General features: G+C 46.3%; 1 protein-coding gene across 1 annotated transcript in view; it reads left to right on the top strand.

Moving 5' to 3' along the window:
* The first annotated feature begins 232 nt into the window (after nucleotides 1-232).
* The window catches only part of tet3 (tet methylcytosine dioxygenase 3), a 31,966-nt gene continuing 15,554 nt past the window's right edge, over nucleotides 233-16,644 (top strand). The window contains exons 1-3 of the mRNA XM_083645083.1: nucleotides 233-537; nucleotides 3,960-6,894; nucleotides 12,679-12,769. Of these exons, the coding sequence (XP_083501209.1) occupies nucleotides 4,008-6,894; nucleotides 12,679-12,769 (2,978 nt within the window). The 5' untranslated portion in view covers nucleotides 233-537; nucleotides 3,960-4,007. The remainder of the gene's footprint in view (nucleotides 538-3,959; nucleotides 6,895-12,678; nucleotides 12,770-16,644) is intronic.

Here is a 16,644-nt window from a genome sequence, read left to right as displayed (position 1 = left end):
ATAATGGCCTCTCGCAGAAGAGAGAGGGGGGGAGGGAGAGGCTGAGCGAGCGAGCGAGCGGGAGGGAGAGCGAGTGAAAGAGAGAGAGAGGGGAAGGTGGGGGCTGCCTGCGAGTAGAAGCCGCTGCCTGCGAGCGTAGGAGAGGAGACAGAAAGAAAGAAAGGGGATATCTAGAAAGGGGAAGGGAGACGCGGAGAGAGATAATGAGAGAGGAAAAAGGAGAGAACAGAAAGCCACGACGGCCGTGAGAAGAGGAAATAGAACGAGGAACGTGTGTGTGTGTGTGTGTGTGTTTGCGTGTGTGTGTTGCGCCAGGGGGGGGGAGGTGTGTGTTATGTGCTGTGCGGCGGCTGCCTGTGTGCGTGCGTGCGTGAATGCACGCGTGTGTGCTGCTCCGCCGCCCGCTCTGTGTGTGCACGGCGCAGACTAGAAAAGAATACAACGCTAGAAGGCCGGATTGCTCGTGGGGCTGCTCCTAGCCGGCGAGCGGATCTCATGACCCCCCCTCTACAGCTCTGTCTGCACGTCTAGCACCATGTAAGTATGCACCACCGGCCTCGTATTGTTACAGGCTGATATGCTTCACGTTGTGCCTTGGCACGGCAGGGAGGAAGTGGTGGTGGTGGGGGGGTAGGAGACGGACGTGGGCTTGCTGTGTATCTACAGTATGTGTGGATTTGGGTTTGGCTGCCTACTCCCGGGCTGCACTTAAAATCCACCAGCACCATTTTGTTGTTTGTTATTGTGCTGTCAGCACTGAGGGGCATCTGTTCTGCTCTGCTGGAGAGGACTACAGGCTCGGCTCGTTTAAAAGGACTGAAGCGTTTTGCCCCGACCGGTCCGGCGAGGTCTGTTCTTCCGGTTGGGCGTGTTGATGTTTCGGCAGCACTTGGTTGTGTGTGTGTGTGTGTGTGTGTGTGTGTCTGTGTGTGTGTGTGTGTGTGTCTGTGTGTGTGTGTGTGTGTGTGTGTGTGGAGCATGTTATTATGTGTGGGAAGATCGAGTCCTGGCAGGAGAGTAGGTTGTGGCATGATGTAAATATTTGTCGGAGCACGTGGTCTGTACCGTCACGGGCGCCCGGCTTGGTATTTAAGGTGTCTCTACAGGTATAAGCACAGCCGGTATTACAGTATTACAGTCTCCAAGCTCTCATTGCGTTGGTATTAAGGGCATTGTCATTATGCTGGTTGTGCACTATTATAATAGCTGCTGTAGCAGCAAAGCGGAGTGAGTGCAGTCTTAAAGTGTGTGCAGTCTTTAAGTGTGTCGGCTTGAGCTCGCGCTTCACAACTGTGTGACTTTCCTAATGGCGTCTGTGGCACGGTGTTTGTGTTCGTGTTATTGTGAGAAAAAGAGGAAAAGAGAGTGTCAATGTGACTGATGGTGTAGTGTGGCTGTGGGTTAGGCTGGGCAGTGTTGCGGCCACACTGTTTCAACACTGCAACACTGCGCATGACCCCCCCCCCCCCCTCTACCTCCTCCTCATCTGAACCCACTGATAGTGCAGAAGACATGGGGGTCCTCATGTATTGCACGCCGGCTGTTCACTGCTCTCCCCCCCGCTCCCCACACCACCAATACCACCGCCGCCCCCTGGGAGACACACACAGCAGTCACCCGGCGCAGAAGGTGCATTCAAAGGGCCTCAGCCATACTGGCCGACCAGTAATTAGCCACTTCAAAGGCTCATTTCAATCATATTCAAATGACGGGGAAGCTGGACATCTAGCTGACTTCCACTCTCGACCACTGATGGATCAACAAACAGTCTTCTTCTTTTCTCTAGGCTGGAGATGATAGCATGCCGGGTGGTTTGGACCAGGCAGGGACTATTTTAGGTTTGTGTCAGGGTCAACCAAGTCAAGTCAATTGTATTTATTTAGTGCCAAATCATAACACAAGTTATCACTTTTCATATAGAGCAGCCAGTATCACCTTCTTCGTCAGACTCTGACGTGCCTTGAGGTTTGTTTGTGTGCATGTGGCGATGTGTTTTTTCTTTAGCTATCAGTCACTATGACTCAGTTCCCTTTTTTCAATGTCTTCTGGTGGAGCAAAGGTTTGCTTTTTTTTTTACACTTTAATTTTTATTTTTTTAATACGGACATGTAACAGGTCTAGTCTGGGAGTCTAGGTTTGCTTTTAACCTGAACTGTGGTTCGTGCCAGTTGAAGGATAGTTGCAGGTGTAAGAGTTTAGTAAAAACAAAGACAAAATAGTAAGTGTGCCTTTTTATGCCTACTAAGGCTCTTCAGTGTGGGAATACACTGTTCAACCATAACATGAACTCTGTCAATGATTTCTGCATGTGCCCTTGGATAATCTTTGTTTGCTGTTCTTCCTTAGACTCATTGAATCATAATCTATGAGGACCAGACCTGGGTTAGTTTGCAAATTAGCACCAGATGGTTGGGCTTCAACGCATCAAGACAAGTTAGATAAGAGTAGCCATTAACAGAGAAGTATAGTAAATGGACTTTTAAATCGCCTAAACTTTATTACACTCCATTGTGGTGAAACCCAGGCATCTGGTACTCTAAGCAGGCTAAAATGCACATTTCTTTGCAGATAGTATTTGCCCCAGGTCTGATGAGTAGTAGTAGACCTCTGTTTGCACTGTTTTCAGTATAACTAGTAATGTAGCTGACTGTCCCCATTCTGACTTCAAGAGGAAGTGAGCTATGTCTGTACTGATCAGCTCCAGATTAACATTCAACCTGCTTAAATAATCATAAAATATCTCAAATATATGAAAGTAGTGACCCTTCACTTAAGTTGTGACCTGATTGCAACATGTATTTGCAATACAGGCAATGTATTTAGCCTTATCTGTTGTCTGGAACTTGTTAGATTAATTTGATCACTTTTGCCCTAGTTACTCAGCTACAATATGTGCTGTTACTGCGCTGCATTGTCTCATTAGATATACTGCAGTCCTGAGGTCATCATGAGGACTCTGAATTCCATTATGATCACATGTATCATTCATATTTCTCAGATAGAAGTGGGGGGCATACTTGTGATCCAAAAGCTACCTTTAAATGTTCACATCTATAATTTGGTGTTGTATAAAGGGCCTTTAAGAGTTTTCTTGTCCTGTGTAACCTTTGTCTCACTCCAGGCAGCTTGACTTCATCATGCAGTACTAGTCAATATAAAAAAAATATATAGTATTATATATCATATTAAATTATATATATATATGTATATATATATATATATATATATATATATACATACAGTATATATATATATAATGTATATATATATATATGTATATATACATTGTATATATATATATATATATATATATATAATTTGTGCGGCCACAAGAGGGAGGCTTTAACAGGTGAAGTTGCAAAGCAAGTGGCCTGTATGGCCTTCATTTATTTATATATGTATATTTTGCTTCACCTCTCACTATGTGTAGTTACTACTCTACCTCCACTACATACAGAGATGTTTGTTCACTCCAACTGCCTGTTTTGCATAGCCCAACTGATCTGGAGCAGGATATATTTTTATATACAGTAAAACAATGTCACATGACCTTTGACTTCAACACTTGCCTGTTATGAAATCACTATTGAAGCACCCATAATTAATTTAGGTTTGCGTAGCCCTACTGACCTGTCTCTGCAGTACTGTGTTCTGCATGTGAGAGCTGAGAGAGAGAGAAACTCTGGCTAAGTGCTTGGAAGAGTGGAATGGATTCTATTCTTACTTTAATGTTTGTTATTTACTTTTCTTGGGGAATGTTGTTGTTTTGTTTCTGGAACATGAGATATAACTGAAAATGACTCATTTGTTTCATTTGTTGACAGTGATCATGTATGAAAATGTACAGGGAAAACATTTGACACATTTTTCTGCAGTATAACTTTGCGTATATGCCCTGGGTTTATTGGCTTCTTACAATGTCACTAAGCGCTTTCCCTATTTCCACGTCTCTCTTTCAGACTGTTTTGGAAGTCGGTTCGGTGGATGGCCCCAGAAGAGGTGGCCAGATGGAAATTGGGTCACATGACTGCCTCCAGGAAGGCGCGCTGAGCCTGGAAGCGGCCAATGGGGTGAGTCGCTACCCCAGCGATGAGGAGGCCCCTATGGAAACAGAGCAGCAGAGGGCAGGAAGCATGCCTCCAGGGCAGGGCTGGCTGCCGGGGCACAGCAAGGTCAGTGATGCCCAACAGCAGCTGCCCTGCTGGAACAGCAACAGTGGCACAACCCCTGGCGAGTCTGTCCACCACGCAAACATGGAGGATGCCCACAACCTGGTGGCTTTCTCTGCCATCGCTGGATCCTTGCCTCCTTCCTCCACTGATCCCCCACTGGTGCAGCGCAACACGTCTCAGTTATACGAGAAGTTCACCCAGGAGATGGGGGCTGAGGGCAGGCTCTCTGCAGGAGCTCCCGAAAGAGGCTGCCAACCTCTGGAAGACCTCAACACTTTACAGACAGCACTGAGCCAAGCCAAACATGGACATAAGCCCCCCAACTGTGACTGTGAAGGGCCTGACTGTCCAGACTACCTGGAGTGGCTGGAGAAGAAGATCAAGTTGGCAACCAATGAGGATCATGGGCCCTGCAAGATGGCAGATGCTCCTCCAAAATCACAGCCTCGCCTACAGCAACCCCACTCGCATCATCACCACTTGCCCTACCCCCAGGTGAATGGAGGAGGTCACCGTCTGTCTACTTCATACCATCAGCAGTCACAGGGAACCCTAGGCCCTCACCCAGACCATGTGCCCTGTCCCAAACCCCCCATTCCCTGTTCTCCCCAGGTGCTCTCCATAGCAAAGGAGAAGAACGTCAGTCTCCAGACAGCCATCGCTATAGAGGCCCTCACCCAGCTTTCTGGTACCAGTCCCCAGGCTGTGGGCTCTCAAGGCCAGACCTCATCCAACAGTAACCTCCATCATCACCACCAACATGCCCAGAACATCCTTTCACAACCCCAGAATTGCACTCGCTTGGTCCCGTCCTCCCCAGGTCCCCTCTTGTCTTCCTCACGCTCACAATCCGTCCCTCCAGGACTACACCCCAGCCAGCAGGCCCCAGTGTCCTGGGATGAGCACAGGCCCCAGTCCCAGGGCCAACCACCCCATGTCTCCCCTCTTCCATCCTCTACCTCTCCCTTCCCAGGTCAGGGAAAAAACCCAGGCTTCAGCCCACATTCCCGGCACTGGCAGCAGGGCTCAGGCACAGGCTCTGACCAGAGGAACCAGTGGATGTCCATGAAGTCTGAGCCTCAGTCTCACTACTCTGCTTCACCTCACAGTAGCTCAGATCCCATGTCAGAGCTCAAACAGCTGCTTGGTGACACCAGTGGTAAGTTCAAGCTCCCTGTCCCCCACCAACACAGCTTGAATGAGAATGGAGGTATCCAGGCCCAGGCCAACCTAGGGCTGGCGAGGATAAAGCAGGAGCCAGACTCTGGTGAGTACTACCATCACACTGCCTCCATGGGACATTATGGATTGGCTAATGGCCAGCAGCAAGGTCACTATTACCCCGGTTCCACCCTGTCTCCTGGCCAAGTAGCCGTCCGCCACTCCGTTCAGGCAGCTCTGCAACAACACCTTCACTACAAGAGGAACCTCTTCTCCAACCACCCCTCTGGCTTTGGAACTCCAGGCCCCCAAAACTTGAAGAAGTGGTGGCCCCAGGTGGGGGCTGAAGGTTTCCCCCCTCTGGTCATCAAACAAGAGCCCAAGGAACCCAAAAAGAAGAAAAGTCAAGTCTCTGCTGCCGTCAAAGCTATGTGTGGGATGCTTGCAGGCCCTCCCTTGCCCAAACCCAAACAGATAGTCATCAAGAAGACCAAGCAGAAAGCCTCCTTGCCAACCTTCCTGCCTCAGAATCAGATCACCATACAGAAACCATCAGCCCTCATGCTGGACAGAACCCTGGCCCTGGCCAGCCTGCAACCAGGTTGTCTCCCCTCTCTGCCCCTCCTCAGTAACTCCACTCAGGCTGCTGCTGCAGGCCTCCCTGCCCCAGCCCAATCTCAGGTATTCATTTCCAACTCATCCATGACTCCCTCTTCCACTGTTCCCTCCTTGTCAGAAAACACTCCAGCCCTCATCGGCCATCAGCCCCAGACTGTGGCCCCTGAAGCCCATACTAACTCAGAGGGAGCAGGCAGCCTGGGCTCCAGTGACACCAGCACCACCACACCTCTGACCTCCACATCTCCATCCAGCACCTCACAGATACCGGGTCTCACCAACGTGGACCCGAAGTATGAAGAACTGATGCGCCAATTTGAGGCTGTATTTGGGGAATCCTCAGCCCTAGAGCCACCTGTCAGTAAGCCTGTGGCGGAGACTCCAACAGCCCCACAGCCGGGGATGAGTGAGTCCCAGCCCAGTGCAAACTCAGGACCAGACAGGCCCACGTCCCCATCCACCACCCAGTCTGCCCCCTTAACTCTCACCGCTCCCCCCGGCTCCATACCTCCTCCAGCCGACAAGGAAATGGAAGTCGACAAGGACAATGAGTCAGGGAGTCAAAGTGAAGCGACCTTGAACCAGGTCTCCATGGAAAGGTCCATGGAGGCGCAGCGCGAGGGGGGCTTGCCTGTATCTCTGCATCAGGAAGCCTTCATGGGCCTGCAGCAGCAACAGCCCACTGTGCTAGAGGATCCCTTCAGCCTGCCGTGCTCTCCGCTGCCCAAACGCATGAAGATCGAATCCTCGGGGAGAGTAACGGTCCTCTCCACCACGTGCTACTCTGAGGAGGACACACCTACTAAAGACAGTCTGCCCTGCTCTCCCTCCCTCCGAGGCTTTCTGGAGTCTCCCCTCCGCTACCTGGACACCCCAACCAAAAGCCTGCTGGATACCCCTGGCAAGGACCTCCAGGCAGAGTTCCCCACCTGCGACTGCGTGGGTAAGTCAGTCTGTGTGTGTGCGTGTGTTTGTTTGTGTGTGTGTCTGTGCTTGTGTCTGCACTGTCACTATCAGCCCACATACTACATTAACACCTTTCAAAACCCATACTCATTCATGCCATCCAAAATACCACGCTACTCTGAACATTACTCATTCACATTCAGCACAAGTGCCAGCACAGTAAGTAGACCCACAATTTTAACACAACATATGCTATTTAGTGAATTTAGTGAATGCTTAAGTCCTTATAGTAGCATCACAGTATCCATATTTTGCATGGGCAGCACGACTGGGAAACAACTTTTTAAGCTGGCAGTGCTAGGGTTGTGCTCCTCCTATAAAGCTACATAAGGAATTGAACCCCTAACCCTGGAAATGTTAGTGTCTTGCTCTACCGATTGAGCTACACAAGGATCAGTCCCACTGAAGCTGGCAGTTTTAGTGCCTTGCTCTACCTATTGAACTACACAGGAGCACTGTCAGGTGATTCAGTCCCCTTCTGCTCCAGATCCTCTGTCTGGACGCTTGTTGCATGTGTCTGAGAATGTGTGTGTTGGCTGGGTCCATCCAGTCTGCTACAGTGTGAGGCACTGAGGGCAACAGGCGGAAACAATAGTGGTGGCAGAAGGAGCCTATTGTGCTGGTTTGGGTCTGGCGGGCATGCAGAACAGAGCAGGACGCTCAGGCAAACCTTTGTCAGACAGAGAGGGGTTCACTCTAACAGCCTGTGTAGGACGCTGCTGAGGTTGTTCGTTTATAGCAGAATAGATAGATACTGTATGCCTAGAGTAGAAAGTTGTTACTTTATAGCGGAATAGATAGATACTGTATGCCTAGAGTAGAAAGTTGTTACTTTATAGCGGAATAGATAGATACTGTATGCCTAGAGTAGAAAGTTGTTACTTTATAGCGGAATAAATAGATAGGCCTGAGTAGAAAGTTGTTACTTTATATAGTGATATAGTCTATAATACTGATATAGTCACTCAGCCAATTCAAGGATGGCTTTACCAATCATCAACCCACTTTGTATCATTAATAATCTCTGTAATAATAGCACATGGGCAGTGTTTACCTTCTCTCTCTGTTTTGCTCATGGAGATCTCCCATTTCCTCCTCTGGCAAAGCGCTCCGTTGTGATGCGTTTTACGTCACAACGTCGCTGCGGAAGTTCTGCTCAAGAGGCAGAATCTGCTCCAGGGCGGCTGTTATTGTTTATTTTTATTTTTTAACACGTTCACTGCCAATGGCGAGTTGACTCGTCAAAAAAAATCCAACGGTTGACTGCCAATGACGAGTTGAGACGTAAAAAAAAAATTTTTTTTGACGGTGCTACGTGGATCAATGCCCCCCACGTCTCCTATAAAAATATTGGAGCCACCGAACGTGTACAACCCATTCCACCGACCCACTAAGTGGCGACAGTGCTCTCCATTCTAGAGGAAGGCAAGCAAAAAGCAGTGTGAGGAAGCCATTCTCATGAAAATGGATTGGCGAAAACGCTTTCGCGCTTGGGAGCTGGCGGTGGGGTTTTGCAAATTTGCATAATAGATTACGGGTGGAACACACTTTGAAACACGCAGCATAAATAAGACCAGAATCGCAAAAGCTTCATCAAAGCTCTCAGAACCCCAAGAAACGAGCGAGTCCATCCAGACTTGCCCAGCGGCCGCCAGCAGACAGGCACAGCAGCAGCAAAGCAGTGAGCCTGGTGACGCGAGGTTACAGCAGCAACAGAAACGAGCTTGTGACACGCCCGCTGCAGCCAAGAAGAACACACACGGAGGGAGGAGTTTGAAGGAGAGGGGTGTTTCCTGCTGTTATGGAGGAAATTACTGTTCAAAACTATTGTTTAGATGTCTGACGTCTTACTGATGCCAAAAATGAATGGTTAAAGTGACTGTTCTATCGAATTTCACAAAAAGCCGTTTATCTCAGAATAAATTTTCAGACGCTGAAACCATGCTGTATTCAACTGCTAATGCTTACATAACTACTAACTCTACAAACTAACTCTTTTAGACAGAGAAAGCACACATTCTATTAGTTCTTTTGAGATATTGTGTGTTCACAAAATCCTAACAGAAACGAATCCTCGGCTCTTGAAAGATGAGCCAGAATCCTCAAAAAACCCCTCTGGCAGAAGCTAACTACAGTATTGAAAAACGGCTGGCAGTGAATGTGTTAAGTATGGGCACATCCCAGAGAATCACATTGAGAGCCTTAACGAGCCTTAATGACTTGCAGCTGGCTGGGCAGAGTTTCTGCAGGAGGATTTTTCTCCATGAGGTAAACAGAGAGAGAAGGTAAACACTGCCCATGTGCTTATATTACTGAGATTATTTGTGATACAAAGTGGGTTGATTATCGGCAAAGCCATCCTTTAAGCAATGAGCATATCACTTCTGTACCGAGGGTAATGTCAACCTAGCCCAATACTTAGCAATAATGGGGATTTATTTCTTCTTCTTCAGAGAAACCTGCCCTAGCTGCTGGTGGGTGTAAACTGGTGGGCTTCTGACTCGGAGGGGTTAGGTTTGACGGCCTGGTAAATGGACAGTGGAGTGGGTGCTCAGTGTGGGGAGAACAGCTGCGGCGAAACACTTGCTAGCTGTGTGCTGTTACCAAGAGCAAAGGCCAGCAGACAACGAGTCTCCATAGTGCAGCTTAGTTACACACTGCCTTGTCAACACCCTATAGCACAGCACTGGAATGAGACTCCCTCCAACACACACAGACACAGTACATGTGAATGCTAGTACACATGCACACACTCAGTCATGCACGCACACGCACACACACACACACACGCACACGCACACACACACACACACCACCACCACCACCATTAGCAGCACCATAACCACAGGCTCTTTACTCTCTGATGTCTGTGAGAATAAACATACAGTACAGCATACACACACACACACACACACACACACACACATGCACCCAATTTCCACACAAGAATTTGGTGTGACTTCCTGCCCTGGGCCACGCCCTGGTTCCTCCCTGCATCAACATGGGAATGTGACCTCAGATCAACTCTGAACCAGAGACACACACACACACACACACACACACACACACACACACACACACACACACACACACACACACACACACACACACACACACACACACACACACACACACACACACACACACACTACTGAGTGTGTTTCCACATTTTACAGAATTAGTTGACTTTTTTTTTTACATTTTAGTAATTTATCTGATGCTGTTATTCAGAGTGACTTGAATGAATGAAGCACTGTTTATGATAATAACGACGTGCTATGTACAGAAGCAAGAGCCAAGCAAAACACTTAGACATTTTAAATTACGTTTGTGCTTTTTTTCCACACAAAAGCTGGTGAAATTAGCTTCCATACAGGTGAAAAATCCTGTTTAACAACACAGCAAAACCTTGTTGTGAATGTCAATCAAAAAGGCAATGCAAAGTTAAGTAGTGTCTCACATTTAAAGAGACAGTTCACCCCAAAATCTAGAATACATATTTTTCCTCTTAGCTGTAGGTCGTTTTGGTGTGAGTTGCCGAGTTTTGGAGATATCGGTCTGCGTTCTCTCCAATACAATGGAAGTGGATGGCAGTCTGCTTGTTGTGCTCAAAGCGCCCAAAAAAATACTTTTGGAAAACTTAACAGCAACGTCTCTTTCCATAAATCATGACCCGGTTACTCAAGATAATCCACAGACCTTCTTGTGTATACTTTTGTATACTGTTGTGAATACTTTCATGTCGGAACTATTTTCTTTCTTTTTGTTATTATTATTTCATGGCTCTTTTAGACTTATTTCAATACATCTGTGTATCTGGCTAGAGACACCACACATTTGTATTAACTTTTAAAGCTAGAGAGACAGATGCACCAATCAGGCTTAGCCATCCACACATTGATATCTGGTGTGGACTATACTGTGTGAAGTGTGCGGGAGCACCGTGAAGCTATGTTAGCAGCAGCTAGCAGCTTAGATGTAGGTGTAGTTTGGTCGAAAGAAAAGAGTTTCTACACCCACTAGTTTTTAGAAAGAAAATCTTTCCTACATGAAACTGTTCACAACAAGGTCTGTGGATTACCTTCAGTAACCGGGTCGTGATTTCTGGAAAGAGACATTGCTGTTGAGTTTTTCAAATGTTTTTTTTGTGGGGGCGCTTTGAGCCCCACATGCCGAGTGCCATCCAGTTCCATTGTAATGGAGAGAAGGCAGACATCTCTATGGCCGATATCTCCAAAACTCGGCAGCTCCACCGAAACGTTTTAGATGAATCTACAGGTAAGATGGGGAAAATATGTATTTTTGATTTTGGGGTGAACTGTCCCTTTTAATACAGAATGACATAGAAAACATTGTAAACATTCAAGTCACAGGACATGGTTGGTAACCACAGAAGGATGTAGGGCCATGCTTTATTGGAATGCGCACACAGACACACAACATAAACATAGACACACAGACATGCACACACAGACACACAACATAAACATAGACACACAGACATCTACACACAGACACGCCCTCCAGCTCCTTTTGCACTGACACACATCCTGAGGCATCGGTCACTCCCTCAAAAAGCTTTTGGTTTATATACTACAGACTACACACTCACCACTGTGTGTGTGTGTGCGTGTGTGTGTGTGTGTGTGTGTGTGTGTGTGTGTGTGTGTGTGTGCGTCTGTGTGTGTGTGTGTGTGTGTGTGTGTGTGTGCGTGCGTGTGTGTGTTCGTCTGTGTGTGAACATTCTGGTCTGATGTTGCAAAGCAGTTAGTACATGCTTCCCATAGCAAATGAGCAGCAAATGACCACTCTTAGAAGAATTTGTGTTCACAGTTTATCCAAAAAGAAGCAGCTTGAGCCTGAAGCCAGTCTGCTTCAGGTAGGACAGTGTCCAGGCCCCTGGAAATGTCTCCCCCCCCCACTTAGTCTGAGTAGTATGGAGAATGTCTATTGATTTGAGACCAATGTGATCTGCACAAAACATAACAGCGATGTAGATTCCCCAAATAAGTCATTATTGGTGCTGCTGCCAAGACTAGCACAAAACATATTAAAATGTAAGCGTAATAGAATCCATTATTTCATGCTGATGCATTGCTGAAGCATAGCTACTTTCCAGTAATCTACATTGTCTCATCAGTCCTCAACTTTGAAAAAAATGAGCAGAATGTAGCATAGGTGTGGTATTAACACTTATGATAAACCAGACTAAATTAACCGTTTCCCCACCATTGACATGCTTTCATGTCATTTATGAGACAAACCAACCGATGGTGCTGAGAACGCGGAGTCGATGGCGGCAGAGTGGCCTCTCAACCAAAAAATTGGGCGCTGGTGAACGTAGACAAGTCAGTTCTCATCTGCTCGCTTAGTAATTCACTTCCATGTCAGCTCTCACACCTTATACATTTCAGCCGGTGGATGAGCTCCAAACGTCCAGACATGGAAAGCCGGTGCCCGCCCAGCTCGGCGGGACTCAGCCTCCACCTCTCATCTCCCGAGAGCAGGCTGGATCTCTCAGAGCGCCGGGGTTACAGCGAAATGTGTGACCACAGAGGGACACTTATGCACATGTTCTCCATATTTTGCTGTAACACCAGACAGTATCCAGTCCACTGCATTAACATTTGTGTGTGCCTCAGTGTTACCTCAGTGTCATTTGCCATAGTGCTTTTTCTGAGGATTTGAAGAAGTCATCCAGGTCCTGTTATGTGCTGTCACGTTGTGTCCTCCTCACACTGTACTCATTCTATTTATCTAGAACAAATCGTGGAGAAGGATGAAGGACCCTACTACAATCACCTGGGAGCTGGACCTACTGTGGCCTCCATACGAGACCTGATGGAGACGAGGTGAGCTGCCTCTCCTCTTTTCCTTGCCTCTCCTCTCTTCTCTCCCCCCTCCTTCCCTGCCTCCCTCTTCTCCTCCAGCCAGAAACCTGTGTGAAACCGGAGAATCATTACATGCACAATAGAAAACACATCATAAGCATACAAAGCTTCATATCTGCATAATATAACCAAAGATAAAGTGTTAGATAAATAGGCTATCGCAACCCACAAAGACTGCACTCACAAAACCAAATACACAAATTGCAAAGGGATCAAATACTGGCATGAAATGTGAGCTATTTAAAAACTGCAGGATGGCTGTCTCGCTTGGACGGCTCTCGTTCGCGCGCGACACACACACACACACAAAACTAGTTTTTAAATTGATCAGTAAATGAATCAGTCATAGTGCAAATAGGCGACATGGCAATAAAGAAGTAGTGGAATACTGTCTGAGTCATAAGAAGAAGACTGAACAACATGTGATTGATAAATGCAAACATTCATCTCTTTCACTGAATACTTCGTTTTCATATATTCATATTCATGATGATGTGACGTAGGTCCTCCCTTATCCCTAAAGACGATTGAATACAACTCATGTGACCAAATATTTATCGAATTAAACAAGTTAATATTATGAGTGAGTGGACCTCTTAAAGTTTACTGAAATCTGGATCTCTGTTTTTGAGCATAAAATCACAGCTTGTTTGGTAATATTGTTTTCACAATATTTTCAAAACCCCACCAAATGTAGAGAAAAACCCAATGCTTTACAGAATGCTATCAGAGGCCTTGTGAGTCCCGAGTGGTAGTGAGTTGTTGGTTAAACTCACTCCCCATTATAAAGGCCCGTTAACCAGCTCCGCCAAGGGAGCTAGCTCTCTTGGCATTGCGGTTAGCGTGTGCATTTCGCAAGCGAGAGATCGTGGGATCGAATCTCGCCTGAGTTGCTGTGCGGACTGTCAACATAACGCAGGTTACACTGGCGACACTGGCTGGCTATGTCTTTCTCTCTGTGCCTCCCTCCCCCTCCTCTCATTCTGTCCGCAGGGAATCCTTGACCCAGAATCCAATAGGAGGAACAGGAAATATCAGCATCATCAGCAGATCAGAGGCAGGGTGAAGAAGCACAGAGGCAGCAGCAGACGAGAGGAGTGAGAGAGGGATCAAATGTCAGAAAGAGAGAGACAAAGCCACAGAGACTGAAGTGTAGGAAGCCATAGTGACAGAGAAACGGAGGGAAGAAGAGAGGGAGTGAAATTGGAGTGGTAACTTGGATGGAAATGGTCCACTGAGATCAAGTTCAGTTATTTCTATTACTGTTTCTATTTTAATCTGGTAATGTACAATTTATAATATACAAAGAAAAAGCTATTTAAAGCTTATTTCACTTTTTCTTATACATCAAGCTTCTAATTTAAATTGAAAACGATCTTACAATTAAGTTGAAGATAAAGTCCAAGTGGGCTATATTTTTATGAATGAGGGCACCAGATGACATTTAGCTGTTGACTAACACATCTAATCCACGTCACATGCTGAATGGTGTGTGGACAGCCTCACCAAACCAATCCAATGTGATCAGGAGATCACATGTCATCACTTTGTCTGCAGTGCAACAACAGCCTTAGTGATAAGAAGACCGAGCCAGCTAAGCAGTCTGATGTTTAGAGGCTTAATATTTATTCAGTTTAGCTCCACTGCAATTTCAATAAGCAAAGTGCATCTGTCAAGCTTCACGAGGAAGTTCCTGTTGGCAAACAAGGGACCTATAAGAAGTCAAAGACATCACTCATGTCACAGCGTTCACATTTTGCATTGGGGCCAGACTTTGGGGCCAGTTCTATTGGAGTGAATTGGACGGGCATGGAAAGAAAGTCTGTGTTGTTTCAACTTTGATTGAAAAATGCTTCCACCAGATTAAAGAAAACACATTACATAGGTCGGACCTGCCCTGTTTGGTTGGTCTGCTAATCTTGCTATCTTGGACCAAAGAGTGGCTTGAGTTGAGCTATATGCCGATGCCGGACAGAGCCATGATCTGTTTGGAGACCAATAATAAGGAAAACTAACACACATTTTTTAAGCAAGAAAAACAACAACACGTAAGCCTTTTTCAATCAAAACAATGCAATATGATGGCTTATAGTGGGACTTTCCATGTCTGCCCCATTCACTTCAATAGAACTGTCCCCAAAGTCTGTCCCCTAGGCAAAATTCAAACGCTGTGACGTGAGTGATGTCTCTTCCTTCTTTATGGGTTCCTTGATTACAAAAGGATCTTACTAAAACCTAACAGTGATCAAAGGTTAGATCACTCTTTGATATTTAAATTTTGGTATATCTTGGAGTCTGTTTTTCCTAATTAATGGTCCACTTGGTGGACCGTAGTAATTTAGTATTTTGAAGCCGGATGGCTCATCATCATGTATTATACCTCATAGTAACAGAATATTGTACTGAAGCTTGGAATCCAGAAGAGTACTCATTGTTTCTTGTCCTTGTATCATCTAGGGACCCAGGGACTGCAGATGAAATTTAGCTTCCTAGCTAAGTCTGGGGCAGTTTCTGACTGTCCATTGTCCCTGTCAAATAAAATAATAAAATAAATAAAAAATATTCACTCATAAACCATGAGTCTTCTGTTTCTTCCTGATTGGCCCACAGTTGTTTGGACTGTCTTATTATTCATTGCAAGGCTGGATTTCAATAGGACCAATGAGGTCATCTATCCCTGGAGAGTGCAGGTTGAGTGGGGGGGTTGTTGGGTCAGAGCCCGGTTTTGTTTGTTTGAGAGGTGACGTAAGACCTAAAGCCCCCCGTAGTTCCTGGTTCACCTTTGACCCACCCCTGACCCAAGCAGGCCACCCCTGTGGAGAGGGAGCCTGCTCCCTCCCCCTTTCTCAGCCACCTGCCACCAGGCAGAATATGATCCACGTGAGCGTGCATCAGAAAAAACTCACCCTCTAACCCCACCCTCCTTTTACACACCTCCCCTCTCTGCAAACAGAAATACACACATGTACACACGTACACTTAAATTAGCTGCAAACACAGTTATTTGCTCAAGCAGGTATATACACACACACAAAACACACACACACACACAACAAACAGAAACACATGTGCACACAAAAAAGCTGACACACACTTGCACACGGACACCAGCGTAGAAATATCCCCAAGAGAAGGCCCTGCGGCTGGCATTGTTTTTGCGGCTGGGTTCTGGTTTGATTTGTCGTGGTTCTGTGAATCTCAGCAGAGCCTTGTGAACACTCTCTCTCAGTCCTCTCACTCCTCTTGGCCAGCCAGGACCGCCGAGGTTGGTTTGTCTTTGTTGGAGTTGACAAATACAGCTCCTGTAGATTCCCGTAGACACCCAGGAAAATAAATAGCATTGTTTTAGAGCAACTGGGGAGTAAAGATCACTTCTGTATTTCATATCAAAACTCTATGACATCCATCATGAACAGAAAACTTAAAGATGCTGACCAAAACTGAAAGAATCAACAAAATCCCCCAAAGTTCAACTGGATGTTAATGAAAAGGAGTAATGTATTGTGTCTTCTAAATTTAGTCAAAACTTGCACCCTTCTGACTCCAAGCCCTTGATGTGGTAGATATAGAGAGCCAAAGTGAACATCACTTCCTGCTTTTCTCCCTCTACCAGTGTGTGAAAAATATGAATAGTTGTCAACGGAGAGATAACGTTACTTTTTTGATCCCATTTGAACTGTGCCACGGGGTACACATGTTAAATTTGGTCAATTTAAAAGATAACTATGCATGTCAAGAAAGTCGCAGTTTGTCCTGAAACTGTAGCCTAAGGTTTAGTTTGGTCAATCAACTATATCAGAGACATCACTTACGCGACTGGTTGTGCGTATCTCAAT

The sequence above is a fragment of the Poromitra crassiceps genome (genome assembly GCF_964638095.1).
Source record: "Poromitra crassiceps genome assembly, chromosome: 10".
NCBI classification, from domain to species: Eukaryota; Metazoa; Chordata; class Actinopteri; order Beryciformes; family Melamphaidae; genus Poromitra; species Poromitra crassiceps.
The sequence above is the reverse complement of the archived record's forward strand: the minus strand, read 5'-3'. Positions and strand labels throughout refer to the sequence as shown.